At 34.5% G+C, this 19,248-nt stretch overlaps 3 protein-coding genes and 1 long non-coding RNA gene across 10 annotated transcripts; 2 read left to right on the top strand and 2 right to left on the bottom strand.

Annotated features, from left to right (window-relative positions):
• The first annotated feature begins 307 nt into the window (after positions 1–307).
• LOC139996898 (uncharacterized) lies at positions 308–12,761 on the top strand. 7 transcript variants are annotated; one of them, XM_072021422.1, is made up of 18 exons: positions 309–679; positions 1,413–1,548; positions 1,637–2,074; positions 2,170–2,250; positions 2,314–2,464; positions 2,555–3,013; positions 3,122–3,391; positions 3,456–3,670; positions 3,730–6,413; positions 6,488–7,808; positions 7,896–8,256; positions 8,341–8,736; positions 8,812–9,144; positions 9,302–9,452; positions 9,670–10,126; positions 10,210–10,831; positions 10,927–11,329; positions 11,455–12,761. In XM_072021422.1, exons 3-18 carry the CDS (start codon positions 1,666–1,668, stop codon positions 11,752–11,754), a joined length of 8,613 nt encoding a protein of 2,870 aa, XP_071877523.1. In that variant the 5' UTR covers positions 309–679; positions 1,413–1,548; positions 1,637–1,665; the 3' UTR covers positions 11,755–12,761. The 7 variants fall into 7 exon arrangements, with proteins under 7 accessions (XP_071877525.1, XP_071877523.1, XP_071877521.1 ...); XM_072021420.1 differs by having other exon boundaries at positions 310–679; positions 1,640–2,074; positions 2,552–3,013; XM_072021418.1 differs by having other exon boundaries at positions 310–679; positions 2,552–3,013.
• Positions 523–1,008, bottom strand: LOC139996906 (uncharacterized). Its single transcript, XR_011802445.1, has 2 exons — positions 874–1,008; positions 523–794 (listed from the first exon to the last, which is right to left on the bottom strand). It is a non-coding gene; the product is annotated as an uncharacterized lncRNA (long non-coding RNA).
• Positions 12,762–12,856: 95 nt separating the features above from the next.
• Daao1 (D-amino acid oxidase 1) lies at positions 12,857–15,672 on the top strand. The gene is made up of 7 exons (XM_072021429.1): positions 12,857–13,186; positions 13,271–13,394; positions 13,520–13,665; positions 13,732–13,888; positions 13,960–14,244; positions 14,322–14,476; positions 15,489–15,672. The coding sequence occupies exons 1-6, from the start codon at positions 13,002–13,004 to the stop codon at positions 14,433–14,435; spliced, it is 1,011 nt and encodes a 336-aa protein (XP_071877530.1). The 5' UTR covers positions 12,857–13,001; the 3' UTR covers positions 14,436–14,476; positions 15,489–15,672.
• Mof (males absent on the first) lies at positions 15,525–18,436 on the bottom strand. Its single transcript, XM_072021427.1, has 7 exons — positions 18,102–18,436; positions 17,344–17,603; positions 17,179–17,269; positions 16,972–17,099; positions 16,664–16,894; positions 16,340–16,584; positions 15,525–16,257 (listed from the first exon to the last, which is right to left on the bottom strand). The coding sequence occupies exons 1-7, from the start codon at positions 18,397–18,399 to the stop codon at positions 16,038–16,040; spliced, it is 1,473 nt and encodes a 490-aa protein (XP_071877528.1). The 5' UTR covers positions 18,400–18,436; the 3' UTR covers positions 15,525–16,037.
• Between the last annotated feature and the right edge of the window lie 812 nt (positions 18,437–19,248).

Genomic DNA, 19,248 nt, shown 5'->3' with positions numbered 1-19,248 from the left:
AACTAGTCATGGATCTGGACTGTATTTGGCCAATTATCAAGGGAAGTATTTTAGGACATTTCGAGTATTTCTTTTCGTCAATGAATGTGAGTGAGATATAGATACCTGATAATATCAGTGAACTGTGGATATTTATACAAGTTTATATTTTTATGATTATAACTAAAAAAATAGAATTTGAATATAAATTTGTTTCACCATTTAAATATTGTAACGAGTAGTATTATATTTTTAGTATTTTATTTCGAATATTTTTATATATTACGTGCATTACATAGATTTTTGCATAATACATAAAGATGCATAAATGTTCAAAGTCCAGAACGTTGAAAGTTCACTTCCACGAACTGGCGGGGGTAAAAATGGTCACTTAATGAATCAAATTCCCGGTCAGTTAACATGGCATTATTGTATTTAGTGATTGTTTTTCGTTTATTCCTCAAACATTGGCATCCCTTGTTTCTGCTGAATTGGTGAGCGTTTATAGTTGCCGGCCTGCCGTTTGACTAAAATGTCTGACGCTTTTCTCGCAGTGGCTCCGTTTGATTTAGACAAACACAGGATAGTGAAATTAAAGATATTGGTAGAACCAAAAAATCAAGCGTGTAACATTGATAATATTTCATCATTTTTATTGTCAGCAACATGTACCCATCGGTTACTTAGCACTCAGCATGGAGTAAGTTCTTGTAACAACCAACAACACTATATCCAGTAATATTTAGTCCTCTATTAACATTTTTTTTCGAATTTCGATCTGTTTGACTGGATTGTGACAGTTTTGTAAAATTTTACTGAAAATAAGTGTGTTCATCATAATCTTATAAAGTATATTAAAAAATTGGATAGTCGAACCTATTTTACTTTACTTACGATTTCCTCTATAAAAACATACATCAATGATTTAAACCAGTCAATGTTTTAATGTTTTACCTGTCTGTCGAATCGGTTTCGTAATTGCTTTTTATTTTGAGAAATATCAATTTAAAATTATTATTAATGATGATGTATATGGCTTAATTACACTTGTAGTACTATTTAATAAGGTTCTTATGGGTTTATGTGTAAATGCTTGTATTTTTGTAAAATTTTGATTATATTTTATATCAAAGTGTGTTATTTTTTTGTGAAACATATTATATAGAATGTTACAAAAAAGAGACCTAAGACAACAAATTTTTGTATCTTTTGATCATTTATGTTGACTACATATTTTTTTAATCTTCTGAATACTAGGTTACAAAGTGTTATAATCTTTTTTTAATAATACCTTGCTTATTAGATTAAAAAATATGTTAATAATATTCTTATCTAAAAAAACAAATATACATCAAATGAGTTATAATTGTTTCACACAAGAGAATTATAATTTTTTATATATAGATATGAATTATATATGTTTTATTTTATAGAATCTGATATATATATATTAAGCATGAAAAATAAAGTTTTTGTTGATGCTTGCAATACTAATTTAAAGAATAATCATATGCATGATAAAGTAAGGCATTGTCAATGACAAAAACAATGTAGTTGATCCCTTTGAAGGTAAATTTTCATATCTGTTTGTTTATTTCTGCAATAAATTAATTATGTTGTATTATGTTTTTTTATTGTGATATAATTTTGTATATAGAAGAACCAGAAAATAAAAGTGCTAACACAATGTCACAATCAGAAGATGCTTATGCTCCAGAGGAACCAACACCAGACATTCCAATATCTTTAATTGATATACAAATGCCAGAAACACCAGATAGTACAAAAGGCCAAACTAGCGATGGAGACACACCTAGGTTGGAGAGTCCCAAGATGCTCAAACCTGTGTTAGGAAAATTACAAGCTAAAAAGAGATTGATGGCATTTGCCAACAAATTTAATGTGCCACCAAAATTCCAAAATAAATCCAATCTACTTCAAGCACATTCTACCAAAGTTTCTAAATCTAAAAGTATGTCAAGTGATAATGGTAAATCTTCAAAAAATGATTCAAGCACAATTGTAAATGTTGACTCAGACTCTGTACAATTTCATAATCGTCATTCAAGTGGTGGTAAATCAAAAAAGAAAACAGGTAATGTTCAATAAGCTTAATTTATAGATCTTTTTATATTTAAAACATGTATAATTTGTAATTTATTTCAATATGAAAACATTTCCATCGTGCAGAAGAAAAAATATTGGCTATTGAAGAGATTAGACGAGAAGAATCTAAAAGTAAAATGTTACTGGCTGAAGCTATGGCTGCAGGTACTTATAATATGAAATTTTAGATAAAACTTAATTATTGGCACTAACTAAATTGTCTTACAGCTAATTTAGAAGAGGAAAATTATGCAAATAGGAATGGACAAAATTTATCAGAAAATGTAAAGATTTTGAGAGAAAGAAGTAGACAAGATGATGTTAATGTCTCTTATAAAAGTGCTTCAAAGTCTGCAATAGAAAATAAATATTCAGAGAGGTATAAAAATATTTGTCGTTTTTGTATAATAAACAGTTAATTCTTGCATTTTTACATATATAAATAATATGCAAAAACTATTTTAAGAAGGCGATATGGAAGAGAAGAACGAAGAGATAGCGCGAGTAAAGAGTCAAAAGATTATAATGGTAGCAAAGAACGATATTATAAAGTCCCGCGTGATAAAGAACAACGTAGAAAAGATAAAGATAGGAAAGATGATAAAGATAAGCGAGAGGATAGTAATAAATATGAAGAGAACAGAGATAGGAAAGATGAAGAAAAAAATAAAAAGGATAATGATAAATGGGAAGATGTACGAGAAAAGAAAGGAATAAAAGAAAAGAAGGAGAAAGAAAAAAGAAGTGATTCACAGGAGAAACCTGAAATTAAAGATAGAAAAGAAAAGGAGAAAGATAAAGACAAAGGAAAAGAGAGGGACATAATGAATTCTTCTTCGTGGGTGGAATTAAAAAAGTGTGGTGTAATGATGGACGACATCATTGAGATTAAAAGACGTGATCACTCGGAACGATCAATAAAGAACAGGTGTTTGCTTGTGTCTCAAAATATCTACGTTATTTTTTTTATATCTTTTTTATATATTATGTAGATATTCAGCATATATATATATATAAATGTATCTATATATTACAGAACAGCCGAGGATTACTTACGTCACTTTGAGCAAATGTTAATGATAAACGATTGTCGTTTGAAACGTTACGCTTTTATTGCCGAAGGACTGGAAGGTCCTAAAGAGTACCCTCCTGAATCAGTAAGAGCAACTAAACGAGGAAGGCCTCAATTATTTTATTCTGAAAATCCTCGTATGTCGCTTTTTATCAATCATCAGCAAATTCTTCAAGCAGTTACTGCCGATCATCGTGAAAAAATGCGGAACATATGCGAGGCAGACTTTATACGGTATACTAAAATATCTTTTGTCTCACTAATTTTCCTTTACCCATTCAGATCTTAACAATTCTAGAAACGATACGGAAGCAGCGGAAAAATCTCAACGTACACGCAACTGGTATCCAAAGACAGGCATATGTAAATCTGAAGGAAACGACAAGTGGCATGTACCAATTAATGTACAACTGCCTAGGTCAAAATGGGATAGTGAAGATGAAGACAGGTTATCCGACACTGAAAAGGAACAAGGAAATGTAGTGAAATCGAGCAACATGACTTCGAAGCAAGGTAAATATTTTGTTTACTTTATTTATAAATTAGAAAAGTATGTATAAAATTTATTTTAGAATCTGAAGAATTTTCTCCACGGTTGAGTACGATAGAAGAAGACATTAATAAAGATAAGAAAATGATCAACGAAGATGAGACTTCTAGTGTTAAAAAAATAGACGACAATAGGCAATCAACATCTCCTTTGTTACAGTCTGCAGGCAACGAAAAATTAGCATCGGAGTACGAACAGTTCATGAAGATGGTTTGCAGTGATATTCCAATGTCAAAAGAATTCTCCCCAAAACCGAATAAAACTTCTGCCTCAACGTTAAGCTATCATGAATTTAATATAGAAACTAATTTGCCGAATGATAATAATTTTTCATTTGTAGAGCATAGTATATCCGGAAAGTCGGATAAAAGTAATTCAAATAAAATTGAGGAAAAATTCAAATCCAATGAAAGCCGACAGAACTTGGAAAACATTTCGAAGATCGAGGACGATCAGATATCATCAAGCAGTTCTCATATTCAGGTTCAAAAACGCGTAAGAGTAGAAAGTAAAAATATACACGATAAAAGTGAATCGGAAGATTCTAAATCAATACCCAGCGATTGGGAAAACGTTCGAATTAAAGTAGAACGTATGAGCGACGAAAATTCTGACTCTAAAGAAACAAGAAAGAAAAAGAGACGAAAGAAAGTGACTTCTAGCAGTAGTGAATCATCCAGTTCGTCGAGTTCCTCCGATTCTGAGGAAGAAGTAAAAAGAAGGAAAAGAAAACGGAAAATATCGAATGATTCGGACTCATTATCGGATTCAGATAGCAGCGATAGTAGTAGTAGCAGCAGTGATTCTTCTAGTTCCGATGATAAACGGAAGAAAAGAAAGAAGAAGAAACGAAAAGCTGAAAAAAGAAAGAAAAAAGCGAAACGAATTGCAAAGACGAAGAAGAAGAGAAGAAGAAAAGTCAGTTCGGATTCAAGTAGTAGCGATTCGTCTGAAGATAGGAGGAAAAAAAGGGTAGCGACTAGAAAGTCTAAACAGAAGAAAGAATATAACGATAAACAAGATAACAGAGAAGATATAATAAAGACGATACAAAAGTCGCCTTTGGAATCTTCTTCATTAGAAAATGCGAAATTGGTACGTTCTCAAGTTCCATTAAAGAAAATTAAAGAGGAAGTAAAAGTCGAAAATAGGAAAAGATCCTCAGATAAACACGACGTTTGGAACAAGGATCAGGAATTGGTCAGAAAGGTGATTTCTGATACCGACATCCACAGTAAAAGCCACAAAGATGAAGAAAAAAGAAACAAAGTCGAAGAGCGATACTTGGAAGAGTGGGAAATGGATTCCGTGATCATGCCGCAGAAAGGAGAAAAACTGTCAAAGAGTAATGTTGAAAAAGTAGAAAATACTGATATACAAAACATTCGGAAAATAGAAAGGAAGGAGGAACGATGCAAGAAAGACGACAAGAATAAAAATGACGAACGTTTGGAAGAAAAATGTTCAAGCATGAGCAAGGAGATCATCCCAGGGAGTTTGAAGATAGAAGAAGATGCAGATGGAAAGAAAAAGAGGAAAAGAGATAAAGAGAAAAAGGACAGCAGTGAATTTTTAGCTGACTGGAAGAAAGAGAGTGAGCGTATATCTCAGCAAATTATGCAAGACGAAATAAAGCTCTCTAAAAAGTTAGACAAACAAAAAAGAGACAAATGGGGAGAGACTGAATTTGATACTCTGAATGTCCCATCGTTAACACAACTGGAAAAGGAAGTAAATAAGAGACAATTACTGGCGGACGAATGGGAAGTCGACAGCTTAGAAGCTGTGTCCGATATAATGATTAATAAAAAGAAAACCTCTCGTATTTCAAAGAAATTAGAAAAAGAGGTTCGATATGATAAGAAAACAGATACATATATCGCTATAGAAAAGGAAACTGTAAAGGAATGTAAAAAGAGGCAAGATAGATTGTCTGCAATGAGAATTTGGGAAGAAGAACAAGAAGAAGGAGAGAAAGAAGCTTTGATGCTCCTGGAACAGAAGAGTAAGAGAAAGAGAGATGATTGGGACATTGAAGAAGAATCATTCTTACGAGAAAAAAGTGACAGGAAAGAAAGCGTAGAAGACAGCATTACTATAATTGACAGCATCCATAAGGAGGTAAATACAGTCAGTAAAAATGTGGATGCATCTATGAAACATGATGTTGTTACTAGCAAAAAGAGCAAGAAAAGTCGTTGGGATATGGAATCACAGTCTGAAGAAAAAATAAAGCTTAAAGCTCCCGTTATGTGGGAGGAAGAATGTGCAGAATGGACGAAAGTGAATAAATTCGACCACGATATTGAGAGAGTATCTTTGGAATGCTGTGACCCGATATTAGCTAAAACGAAGATAAAAGACGAGGACGTTTGTACGGTTGAACAGCAGTTGAGAAAGTCTACATCTAAGAATTCAACAAGTGCAGATATTATCGATTTGTTTCCTAGAAAATGTCAGGATATAGATTTGTTAGAATCATCCTGGACTCCGGAAGGACATACTAGATGTAAGTCACGAATAAGAAGTTTGGGCAACAGTTCACAGGAGAATGTGCTCTTTGATAAGACGAAGGAATTGACGCCTTCGAAAGAGCAATGTACAGCAGAACAATTAAAGGATATCTTTGAGATAGATGTGAAATTAACGAAAAAAAATACAGAATTGTATAGTCCCAGTTCTCCAGCTGGATCCCAGAAGTCTGAAGTATGTTTATATATAAGATACATTTTTCAAGTCTATATTAATTAAGTATATTAATTATTTGTTTCTTCTTTTAGGATATGGAAATTTTTAAGGATAATCAGGTAAATCTGAAGGAGAGTCTCCTACATGATAAACTAAAGAATGAAACTCTGGTTATGTCTGATGATGAATCAGTTCCCAATATACCTCTTCAAATAAAGTACCGCGATGGTAAATATGCAAAAGCTGCAGCGATGAAGGAAGAATTTGAAGAAATTTTAGGAGTGCAGAAGATAGAGGATCAGACTCTTCGAAAGAAATTCGATGTGAAAGTATCTGAAAGTTCGTCTGAGTTTCCATTCAACGAACCATACCCAGACACGAACTATAAATCATTACGAATGGACATATTCGCAGGGTATGAATCCGATGAATCACATGGAAAATTAAGTAACAAGAGTTCTGAGGCAATATCTTCATCTGCCAGCACAAAAGGAACAGAGGAGACGAATGAAGGAAAAGCAGCACTCAAGTTGATTCCTAAACAACTGTTAGTCCGACGAAACAATGAACGCGTGAAGACAAAATTGATTTCAGACGATCCCATGCAACACGCTGCGGCTCTATTGACCATCCAGAAGAAACTTCGAGAGTCGCACTCTGTGAAAAACGATATAAAAAACACATATTGCGAAGAACCTAATGAATTTAGAATCGAGTGTGAAAAGACATCCAATATACATGCACCTGTTGCTGAGGTTGTTCCCACGGAACAGACTACTATTACGGATGTTAAGGTGGACTCGAAAGACTTGTCTATAACAGTGAAAACCTCAATTACCACAAAATCGGAATCACCAGGGGCGGTGAAGCATTTCAATGAGTACAGGTCTGGAAACAAAGGAAGTAAGTTGGAAGAACTTAAAAAGTCTAGACCACGTAATAGTAAAGATATTAGTGACACAGAATGTCAAGTAAGATCACCAGGCAGAGAGCAGAAAAAGAAAAGTCCTAGTAGAAAGGAGAATAGGGAAGATAAACGAATTAATGATCGTAGCAAAGAAAGAAGAGATAAGAAATTTGATGATAGAGAAAGAGGAGATAGGAGAGATAGTAGGAGTTCGAAACAGGAGTACAATGAAAGTAGAAGGAGGTTCAGTCCTTCTACTAGTCGCAATAAAAAACGTACTTCCTGGGAACGGGAAGGAAGTCGTAGCGAAAGCCATAGCCGCAGTTGGAGTAGAAGTAGAAGCAAAAGTCCAAAGAGAAAGGAAGAGTCGTTTGCAGGCTTTTCTAGTAAAGAGAAACGATCAAATAGAATCGATGAGGATAGATCCAGTAGAGCAAGAATAGATGATAGAAGAGAAAGATCTATAAGAAGTTCTCCTAGATCTAACATTGCCCCACATAATAAAGGTAATATTTTTTTCTTCCTTTAATATGTTTCCCCTTTTCTTTACCTTCGATTGTTTATGATTTAGTATTATTGGTAATTGTCTACAGATCATTTTAAAAAGCATGGACCTATTAAAGGAGATCGAGATGACTGGAATAGAAAGAAATACGACTGTATGGAAAGAGAAAAGGAAGGTAGGTCGTACGAACCAATGGAAGTACTAAGAGAGAGAAACGTGGATATTGATAGACATAGAGAGAGTAGATTTCGCGGAGATGAAGCAGATCGGTCACTATGGCCGTACGAAGCAGAGAACATGCTTCGGGATGGAAATGAGTCCTTAGATTCCTATCCCAATAGTCAAGATTTAGATCTTGATTATGAAGAGAAAACGTACTACAGGGATGACAGTATTGAAAGGGATATCATGGAAGGTCCTTTCCGTCCTTCATCAAAATTCAAGCATAGGTAGCATTAATATTAACATTATTAATAAAAAAAGTAGTATTGACGTTAACGATAAGCGCTAAACGAATTATATTATTTCAAAAGAAAAAGTAGGCTCAGTACAAGAAGAGACAGACAATGGGAGAAGGAAAGAGAACCTTTGGATCTAGATAGACATGGACACGTTCGAAGAACGGAAAAATTACCTCCACCTAGAGGTCGTTCTCCATTACGGTCGCGAAGATCACCGCGTAGATCATCACACGACCGTTTCAGACGTGAATCTAGATCTCGATCGAAATCATGGTCAAGATCGAGATCACGATCTATGTCAAGATCTAGATCCAGATCGCGATCTCGATCAACGTCCAGGTCCCGGTCGATGATGCATTCAAGATCGAGATCTAGATCGGGATCTCGATCAAGAACTAGGTCTACCTCTGGGTCCAGAATGAGAAGCCCGGATCATTTACGAATGACGGAACGATTACGATCTTCCAGGTGAATTTGTAAAAATAATTTATAGTAATTAGTTATTGTCGGATTGTTGGTAAGTTTATCTTACTATCGATTCAGATCACCTTCCATGGGACGAGGTAGAGTGAGCGAAAGTTCAAGGGAAAGGAAGGATGAACACGATAATATGAAACTATTAGATAGCTGCACCGAAAGAGGTAGACGAATAGAAACGATCGTGCAGTCCGTATCCGGACTATCTAGGGACTCGACTGTGTTAGACTCGGAAATGCACATCGGTGACAATATGGAGACAGTTGCAACAAGTTTCCAATATTCGACTGAAAACGAAGTTGGAAACGAATATTACTATACAGAGAATAACTTGACTTATCCACCGTGCATTGATGACTCAACGGCGAGTTCTCCGAAACGCCTATCCCTCGACGATAGGTAATACCTATAGAAATCGTGTTCGGAATCCCAACCCCACCTACCCTTCCTTTCCACTGTTTTCTGGACCATTACAGATTGATTGATCCCAATATTTATAAATATTTATATTGTATGTAATATTATGTACATATTTAGATCTTTTGGTTAATTTTAGGCTAGAACTTGAGCTGGGAATTAAGAAGCAACAGGATGGAGCAGGAATATCAAATGATTACGGAGAGAACTTTAATTCGAATGTATGTTATCCATCACCGCCTGGGCAACAGCAGCAAATGTTATATCGTCAACAACCTACTGTTTTACAAGTATGTGACATTTAAATTAATCAATGTCAATGATAATCTTTAGCTTAACAAGTTTTACAGGTTATGTTTGTCTTCTCCTGTATTGTAATTGGTATAATATTGCTTTATTTTCATTTCTTTATATTTTTGGCTCATTTAAATTTCCTTTTATTTAATGATATTATAAAGATGTTAAAAAGAAATAAGTTGCACATTTTAACGCAAATGTATCAAACAGGTGGGCAATGTGTTGCAAGTAGTACCTGCAGATTTCAATGGTGTCCCAGCAACGCACAGAGAGCCGACCAACTCCTCCTCAGCACCGATTGTACGAGGTTCCAGTCAAGTAGTTCGCGTAGGTAATGTTCTTCAGGTTGTACCGACGTCCTTGGATTGGAGCGGTGGACAGCCTTCTTCAGTTGATCAATCAGGAGGGATGATGTATTCCACGACAGTCCCTCAATCTTCTCCGGCTCCCTCAGTACCTATATCTGTACCTGTTCCAGTTCCTGTTCCCATGCCTGTACCGGCCGTTCCATCCGCTATGAACTCATCGACTCCAGTTTCTACTTTGTCCCCAGTTTCATTGCCTCTTTCCGTTCCCGTTCCCGTTCCTGTTCCTGTCCCTGGCCCTGCTCCTGTTCCACTTCCTGTGACGCAAACGACGTTCCCCAGAGCCGAAGTGATACCACAAAGTAAATATATGAGAATTTATTTTTTTTTATTACAAACGTCATTAAATAATGTAAATAATTATTTAAATGATTAAAATTTGTAGAAGTACCTGTTCTGCCGGTTTATAATTACGAAGTTATCTTGGAGACCCGTAGAAAAGAACAAGAGGAGCGTAAGCGACTGCGTGAGATTAGGAGAAAGGAAAAAGAACGTAGGCGAATCGAACGAATTAATCGTCGCGCTCTTCAATTGTTAGAGAAGACTAACATGCGTCAGTCAGAAAACGCAAGTCAGCAGAAGAATTCAAATCTGGATCCATCTGTTTTAAAAGCTCTTCGTGAAAGCGAAGAGCAAGGCGATGCAGAAGAACAACAAACTTCCTCTACTATTTTTGAGAAGGAGGAAGAAATGCCGGTAGTCGCATCTTCTGCTTCCACAGAAGAAGAGGAGGTACCTGTTGAGGAGGACGAGGAAGAAGAGGAAGAGGAGGAGGCTGAGGTGGAATATGACGAAGAAGAAGAAGAAGAGGCGGAAGACGACGAAGAGGAAGAAGAAGAGGACGATGAAAAGTCACGATTAAATAAATTGAAAAACGAAATTGATGAAGCTACAACGGTAACAGCGATAGATGAAACAACTAAGATCCAAATCGAAACAGAATCCAAAGGATGGTCGGAGTTACCCCCACCGCCTTTGAAAGGCATTTTAGTCGCATCAGGTTTCAGGTATACAGTTGTTCATATCTCTATTTAACAAGATAAACTACACAGTTTACTTCATTTTTCAAATATAAATGTGCATAAATCTAAATATATTTTAGAAGGACCTCGGTTCCTAATGGCAATTTGGATGACTTTTCTACTCCTGAAAATGATAACGGAGACAACACGGACAAAGAGGATGTAGAAATAGATAAAAAAGAGTCCAGCAAAGACGAAGCTGGTGAGAATAAGTTAAGTAAATTGAAGAATCAAATGAAGAAAACTAAATTAGCGAAGTTAGGAAAACGGAAACAAAGGAGTAAAAAATCTGTCCAATTTGCGGATGGAATCAAACCTGGAGAAGGTACTAGTCCTAGTGGCGGTGAAGGGGATATGCCTTCCCCTCCACCACCCACTACTGTCACTCGAGGTGGAATTCGTGACGTTCGAAGGTCCAGTTCCAGAAAGAGTAGAAAACAAGAGAAAAGAACACGACCTCCAAAAGCAAAGAAAAAAGTGAAGGTTAGCCTTTTCTTAGCTTATAAATTTAATTTCTTTGTTATTCTATAAGAGACGAAGAAAGAATTAAACCGTAAGCTTTTCATTCTAATGTAACAAATCAATGTTTCTCTAATTGTGTTTATTAGGTGAAAATCATAAAACTAAAGAAGCCCCGTGTCACTCCATTAACGGCGATGATGATGAATGATTCGGACGACCTAGATGATCGTTCTCCGCCACCGCCACCTCCAGGATCTCCTCCACCACCGCATCTTTGGCCAAGTTATCTTTCCGCTTACAACGCTAACAACCGTACTAGTGAAGCTCAAACAACGGCTGCTGCAATTTCGAATACTGTTCAAGCTCCTCCGCCACCTACACCGCTGCCTCTCTTAGTTCCTCCTCCTCCTTTGAATTACACGATACAACCTTGCAGCAAGGCGTAAGGCTTTTGTGTATTTTAGATAACATTATTCTATGCTAAAGTGTAACAATCGTAGGTGTTAAACTTGTAAAATGAACGGTATATGAACTCTTATTTCCCAGTGAAGACACAAAGAATGAGAAAGAGAAGAATGCGCGTGGCCTTGATATAAAGGCTTTGTGAGATCGTTGAAATTTTGTGCAGGACTTAGACGCAAAAGATAATGTATTATTATTAGTAACAAATTCATCGACAGTTTGTTTTTTGTAAATAGCTTCATTTTTCGTAACACAATTATTAGTCGCTCTCGAAATGAAAAGAATTCGCGTACGACTAGTGTTCCATTGCGTCCACGTCCCTGCAACGCGTTGCGTTTATATATTTTTCGATACGAAGAAAGAAATAGTCGAGGAAAAAAGAGTGAAATACAGTGGAAAATTGTAACACATGAGACAAGTACAATTTATCCGAAAAACTTGAAAGATCAATTGTTAACAACAATTATATTATTGAAGATATAAGGTAACATAAGATATGAATTTATCATTGTATATTTTATTTCTATAGTGTATCGGTTATTTTTGATTTAGGCATAATTTTAACAAAAAAAAAAGGGGTCTTGTGCAGTTTCTTCTTTCTTTTTTGAGTTAATTACTTTTAATTATTCCAGCTCATTTTATTAATGAGATAATGAAATTTGTACATATATACGCGAAGAAATAGATGTAATTAGACCAAATTTCATATTAACCGACGAATAAGGCAAATAAACAAGAAAATTAAGCTGAACTTGGTTAACTATTCTCTCTGAATTTCTAACATTTATTGTACATATCTCGATAGATCATTGTTTAGCGTGCGAAGATCGTAATTTCTTTTTATGCTGTAAACAAATCTTTCCCTTTTTGGATTAAATGATGTTTCTCACCTTTAATAAGGAAATGTTAACTGCCCGTAATATTTGAATTATTACAATAACTTTTGGAAAAGTATCGATTTGTAACAAATAAACGTAATTCTTTTAATAAAGCTTGTGCGTTCATTTCAAAGTACAAACGTTATCGACTGCAGTTATAATAGATACATTCGGTAGAACTGAAACATGTCAAAACAAGAAGAATAGATAAGAGTTGTACAATTTTTAGCATCGCGTCAAAATATATTCATAATACTCAAGTCCTTTGATGATCAACTACTGAAGTATTCTATTTAAATTTTTGAAGGGAAGAACTTTGTGATTTATATTGTGATTTATATAAAAGAAAAAGGATGAAAGTGGCCGTAATTGGAGGCGGAATAATTGGTTTGACAACAGCCTTACAATTAGCTCGTGAATTACGTAACTCTAAAATCACAGTTTTCGCTTCTGATTTTAATAATACTGTCAGTCATGTAGCTGCTGGAATATTTAGGGTTGGTTCATCATATTCTGGACCAACTGAGGAAATAACAAGGTTTATATGAAAATCTTGTACTATCAAATCTTGTACTTGTTTTTACCTAAGATTTTATATTGTGTAATTGAGTGCTTCTTTTAGAGATTGGCTGCGAGATTCGTATGCATATTATGATGATATCCGAAAATCTCACGAAGCTTCTTTCGCCGGTGTAACCGCTATTTCCGGTTACATATTCGCAAATTCCTCTCCGGAAACCGTGAAGGTTTATTCTATACTTTAAAACGTATTTTTTTATTACGATTACATTTTAAAACAAATGATGATAATAAATTAAAAATAGTTTTTATTAGAAAAGAAATTAGTATTTGTTAATTTTTTTTTTAATAGAATCAGTGGATGGAAAATTTAGTACCAATATATAGGAGAGTCACAGATGAAGAATTTCAGCTAGTTGAGGGTAATTGGAAATATGGGTCATTTTTTAGTACTCTTCTCACCGAATGCAAATTACATCTGCCATGGGCACGCAAGAAGTAACGAATTTACTCTATTGATTATAATATTTCACGATTGCTATTAAAGAAATACTTATTTTCTAGATTAGAAGAAAACGGAATCAATTTAGCAGTAAAAGAATTTAATTCTCTGAGGGAACTTGTTCCCGATTGGAATTTAATTATGAATTGTACAGGTCTCGGCGCACGATCTTTATGCAACGATAGATGTCTCGTTTCTATGCGTGGTCAAGTACTTAAAGTATGTTCTTTTTAATGTAGAATTTATTTCATGAAAGAACAAAGTTAAATTTACAAGTTTAAAAAAAATAGGTAAAGGCACCATGGATGAAAACGTTCTTCTATGGCGAATTAGACACTTACGTTATACCTGGTTTTAATGGCATAGTTACTCTAGGTGGTTCACGAAATTTTGATTCCGAAAATGTGAAACTTTGTCCACATGAATCTGCAGCGATACGCGAGAGATGCGAAAATCTCCTTCCAGGCCTTAAGAAAGCAGAGATTATAAAAGAAGAAGTTGGCTTGAGACCATATAGAACAAATAACGTTAGAGTGGAAGTTGAACACATCGTAAATGGGTTTTCTAAAGCTATTGTTAGTTTCAATGAAATATTGTTTATTTCAATGAATTGCGTTTCGTTATCATTAATGAAACGCCCTCTGTATTATAGGTAGTGCATAATTACGGTCATGGAGGTTACGGAGTATGTACTGCGCCTGGAACTGCTAAGTATGCCATTAAGTTGGCAAAAGAAATGCATAAATCTTCTATTGCCAAATTATGATCGATGAATATTACTTTACCTTAATATTGATACGACATTAACACGTTGACGCCAGTGCGACCCCCCGGTGGGTCAGACGTGTCTGTCCCGAGGGACGACAGTGGATCACACATGTATTTTATAAAATAAGTAGTATAAAATAGGTTTATATTATTTTATCTCAACATTATAAGCAGACATACAATAGTAAAAACATAACAATTCAATATTATAAACTTAACATAATTATTTCCTTTCTTCATGTAATTTTTTAAAACAAGTTAGGCAGAGTACCGGCTGGCTCTTACAACGATCATAATATGTTGTTACTTTTTTGGTTTTTTTCGCCGCATACTCTCTACCTTTTATTCTAGAAATGCGTTTACAACTTTTTTACACCGCCGTTTCATTTTGCTCGCGGGCCCCTGATATGACTGCAGAAAATGTGCTCGTTTTTGGGGCAGTACTTCATTCTCACTTGGCATTTCTTCTCTGTGGGGATTCACTATATTTAATAGGTGGTAAATAATTTCTTCGCGAAATGTTAAGATTTTAATACTTTTAGTACCCCATTTTTTATGTACATGCTTTAATTTACTATTTTTCTCCTGAACAATAACACACCTATGATTTTTGGAAGTAGCTAGCATACATACTGGCCTTTTGTCAGTCCATTTTACGTAACCTAACACGATTTTCATCGTGCATGTTCCTTATCCCGCGATGGTCAGAATTCGCTTCAGACCTCTACTTTTTGTGAAAAATCGAAAAGAGTACAAAATTAGGACCGAAGCTGGTCCCGTCAGCTTTACTTAACATTAATAGATATATGCAAATTGATATCAACAAACTATGGTATATCAATGTATTAGTTGAAGTCCACGGAATTTATTGAACCCAACAGGAATCGTATAGCTTTTGTAATTTTGCTATAAATTGAGGCCAAAGTTGGAAAATTGCGGTCGTGTCGAACAGTCTAATGTAACCCACCGCCGCTCCACGAAGTAGACAGTGAATTTGGGCGGCGCCCCACGGAGAAAACCATGAATATCGTCGCCGGCGTCAACGTGTTAATCTCTCGTAATTATATTCGTTGAAATTTTACCATAATTGCTCACGAATACATAGTTTATTATTAATGAATTTACATAAAAAATCATTAATACAGGCTAATACTGTGTGGTATCATCAATGTTAATTTTCGAACTGTAAAATTGATAAATCTCGAACAAAAATAAAGTAATCTTTTCATTATCAATGCATGACATTTTGAGTCAGTATCAATATATTATCCTCGTTTCTCTTTTCATAATGTACTGCTAAACAGAAATCTATATAAAGAACATTATCTTAAACCACCTATCAACATTTCTACGCTCTGAAGAATTAGCGAAGCTCTATAAAGCGTGTTCATCCGCGTTATCTTCCGATCAAAAAACCCTGCACGTGTACAATGCATATTAGTGGAGACTGTAATGCATTGTATAAAAGTTGTTTAACAAACTTGGAAACATCGTTTGCGAACTATCTGTTGCATACAACTGTTTTGTCAAGTGTTTGCTAAACACGTTAAATCGTGAATCTCACGGTGATGAAAGCCGTTGAATTCCCTTTTGCTTTCTACTATTTCTTGCCAGGTTTCACGTTCTTTCGTGGTGGAGCTCCCCATCGAAGTGCACTGCTGTCCACTGTTAAACGAGGTCTCTTGTACTGACTGCTTTTAATATGTTCCTCGACTAATTTAGGTGTTACGCAGATTACATGTTGTCCCTTCCAATATTTGACCATGTTCATACTTTGCAATGTCGATATTATATCCGTCTGCGATATACTTGTCATCTGACTGTACATTATATTGTATATTTTTTAACTTCGTTATGTACGTAATTTAACCGACTTTCCTATACAATTTTATCGAAAGTTACCTCAGATCTTTAATACTAAGGGTACCCCGGAAATCCCGTAGAATTTCCAAAAGAATCCAGCTCCAGTAACTCCTGTATGATAATTTTCCTAAGTCACTCAATGGCTTTTCGGGACTGCCAACTGTTTGTTCTATTCTGCTTAATTCGTAGCTAAAAGCGATTAAAAGTTTTCCATATCCTTGCCTTTGAAAAGGTGGTAAAGTTAAAATGCAAGCAACATTATTACCATCGGGTGATTCTTTTTCCTGAAAGCAGATAAAACATGGTAAAAAAAAAATAATTTGCAGGTTATAGATGTAATCATATATAGAAAGAGGAAAATACCTTTGAAAAATAACCAACTAAATGAGCTCCATGTTTGTCAACTTCACAAAGGATATAAAAAAGAAATGGTTCTACATCAAAGTAAAGGGTTTTGTGATCCAAAAAAAGTTTTGCAAGCAAACATAAATTTTGACAATAAATTTTATGCTCTCTACCATCCACTTCCCAAATGCTTAATGTGCCTTTACGGTATATTTCTTTGCCAACTGGTTGTCTGTGTGTACATTCACTCTGAAAACAAAAAATTTCAGTTTCTAATTTATTTATTTTCATAGAAAATTAAATAACTTAGTATTAACGTTTTTTACCATATGGTATCTATAAGTCTTTTCAAGGCGCATGTATTTAAGGCAGTATTCACAAATCCATAGTTTTGGTTGCTTTCCATACTCTTCTGGATATGGACTGAAGTACCATGTATCAATTTCATATTTTCCTAAAAGTAAACTTTTGAAAATAATGAAACCTTTTTCACATATTGGGTATAATATTGTAAGATATGTATTGATGCTTACCAATTTGAATTTTGTCAATGTATTTGACTTTTGTTATTGCTTCATGTTCCTTTTCTAAAGCAGCAGTTGTAGGATCCATTTCAGCATATGTCTGTAATTAAAAATAACAAACTTTTGTTATAAACACACATCCAAAATTTGATAAATACACTCATAAATATGTACCTTTTGAATATGATTAATTTCATCATGTCTCCTTTTCTGATTTCTTGTAATTTTACGATCTGAAGAATCTGCTAGCAAGTCAGTACCAGAGTTTCTGTCTCCACTTTTCCAAGTCCTGTCACTCATGTCAAATCTACTTGACATAATTCTGTCTCTGGGCACCCATTCATCCAATCTCCTATTGTGTCCTTCATAATGTACATAATATTCATAATGACTTTCACTCTCATTATATCTGGTTTGTATAATCTCTGCTGGATCTGAATATAATTAAAAAATCTTTTCTTTGGTATCATACACATAACTCATTAACCTTAAATAATTTACAACTCGCAAAATAACAAGCCAAATATTTCAAGTATCATATGAAGACTACAAGAAGATAATACAATAAATTACATACTCCATTTTTTGCAGGAGGATTTTAAAGCTAAATATGTATTTTTTTATGCATAATTTTAAAAATATTTCAGTTTTAGCTATTTTATAATAAAGCATTGCTTTTTAATTATAAAATGATATCAAAATAAAAAATTCAACAAAAGTACATTTGTCATATTTCCTTCTTGTCCTCTTCCTATACATACATCGTCCGTAATGTTTTCAAAACAAGTATAGTTTATTCGGGTGAAGCCGGTAATATAAACACAAATACGAAGCGGCGAAGAAAGCGCGTAGATAATCATCCGTTAACACTAGATGTTTCTTCATACGTAATAATAGATAAAAAGATTATAATCGTCTGATAATATATTTACGCCAGGAGTTGTCGGATCTTCGAACCAGGTAGTGTTCACCTATATCAAGAGGCAATTCTTCGAGACTATCAGCGTCATCGCCAGACCCCTTCCCGCCATTCGTCAACGTGTTCTCACGCTTTTCTTGCTTCACCATTGTTTCCTTCGGTCCTACGATACAATTCTCTTTATTTCTTTGTTCCGATTCGGCCATTTTCCAAATTAAAAGATCACTGATTGTTGAAATGATACACGCCGCTGTGAAATAATCGAAAATAGATGAACATTGCACTTGCTGACGCAACGCGAATATGGTCATAAAATTCTTCGCAGTGTATATCTCTATTATGTATATACATAACATTATATGCATATCATAACTATTGTGAACTGGTGTAGACCTGTGGCTCCCTCTAACATGAAGAATATCTTTTATGATAATAGGGTAAATTCTAGCGCCGCGTATTTAACTGTACAATAACGTAGCCGAAGTAACGAACAATAGTTATTTAACAAATTTATTGATTAAATGTCAAAATTATTTATCAATCTGTGATCATTCTCAAATTTCGTATTTACTTTTGTTATTCATGATCTTGTGATCATGGTGCTTGCGATGTTATGTTTCAAACATTAACCTCTTAAGTGGGAAAACTAGATACATTCAGCGAGTTGGATTAAAAAGATATATTACTTGTCGATTACTAAAGTATATTGCATTTGGCAACTTTGTCTAAATATTTTCTACAATAATAGGGTTATCCCTATTTGTAATTTACTAGAGACTACTAGGTAACTGAAATACCACGTAACCAATTATGTTTATCTATTTCTCGTTAAACAAAGCCATCGCAGATGGTCATTACCGGAAGTTTTCTTCTTTTGCGTCGGATAACAAAAGCAATATATTCCGATTGAAGTAAGAAATCTAATATGCGTAAATTATATATTAAAGATAAAAAATTATTGTGTCTATGATTTTTTTAAAGGGAAATCAAGAAACATGTCCATAGGATTATTAGTAATATTTTAAATAATGAGTAAAAGATACTTAATTTTCATGCATCATGTGTAAAATTTTCTACTTGTTCGCTTATTTTCTTATTAGAAACATTTAATTACGACAAACTAAAGATATAATACCTATTATGATTTATTAATGTTATCT

The sequence above is a fragment of the Bombus fervidus genome, chromosome 19 (genome assembly GCF_041682495.2).
Source record: "Bombus fervidus isolate BK054 chromosome 19, iyBomFerv1, whole genome shotgun sequence".
NCBI classification, from domain to species: Eukaryota; Metazoa; Arthropoda; class Insecta; order Hymenoptera; family Apidae; genus Bombus; species Bombus fervidus.
Note: the sequence above shows the minus strand (reverse complement) of the source record. Positions and strands in the feature narration are given on the sequence as shown.

Coding starts and splice junctions, on each gene's coding strand:
- LOC139996898 (XM_072021421.1), top strand. CDS start 1,666: ATGTCACAATCAGAAGATGCTTATGCTCCAGAGGAACCAACACCAGAC. Junction 3,392..3,455: donor TGCGAGGCAGACTTTATACG/GTATACTAAAAT, acceptor TAACAATTCTAG/AAACGATACGGAAGCAGCGG. Junction 7,809..7,895: donor CATTGCCCCACATAATAAAG/GTAATATTTTTT, acceptor AATTGTCTACAG/ATCATTTTAAAAAGCATGGA.
- Daao1 (XM_072021429.1), top strand. CDS start 13,002: ATGAAAGTGGCCGTAATTGGAGGCGGAATAATTGGTTTGACAACAGCC. Junction 13,395..13,519: donor CCTCTCCGGAAACCGTGAAG/GTTTATTCTATA, acceptor TTTTTTTAATAG/AATCAGTGGATGGAAAATTT. Junction 13,666..13,731: donor CTGCCATGGGCACGCAAGAA/GTAACGAATTTA, acceptor CTTATTTTCTAG/ATTAGAAGAAAACGGAATCA.
- Mof (XM_072021427.1), bottom strand. CDS start 18,399: ATGACCATATTCGCGTTGCGTCAGCAAGTGCAATGTTCATCTATTTTC. Junction 16,585..16,663: donor TAGTTGGTTATTTTTCAAAG/GTATTTTCCTCT, acceptor ATCTGCTTTCAG/GAAAAAGAATCACCCGATGG. Junction 16,258..16,339: donor CTTAGTATTAAAGATCTGAG/GTAACTTTCGAT, acceptor TATAATGTACAG/TCAGATGACAAGTATATCGC.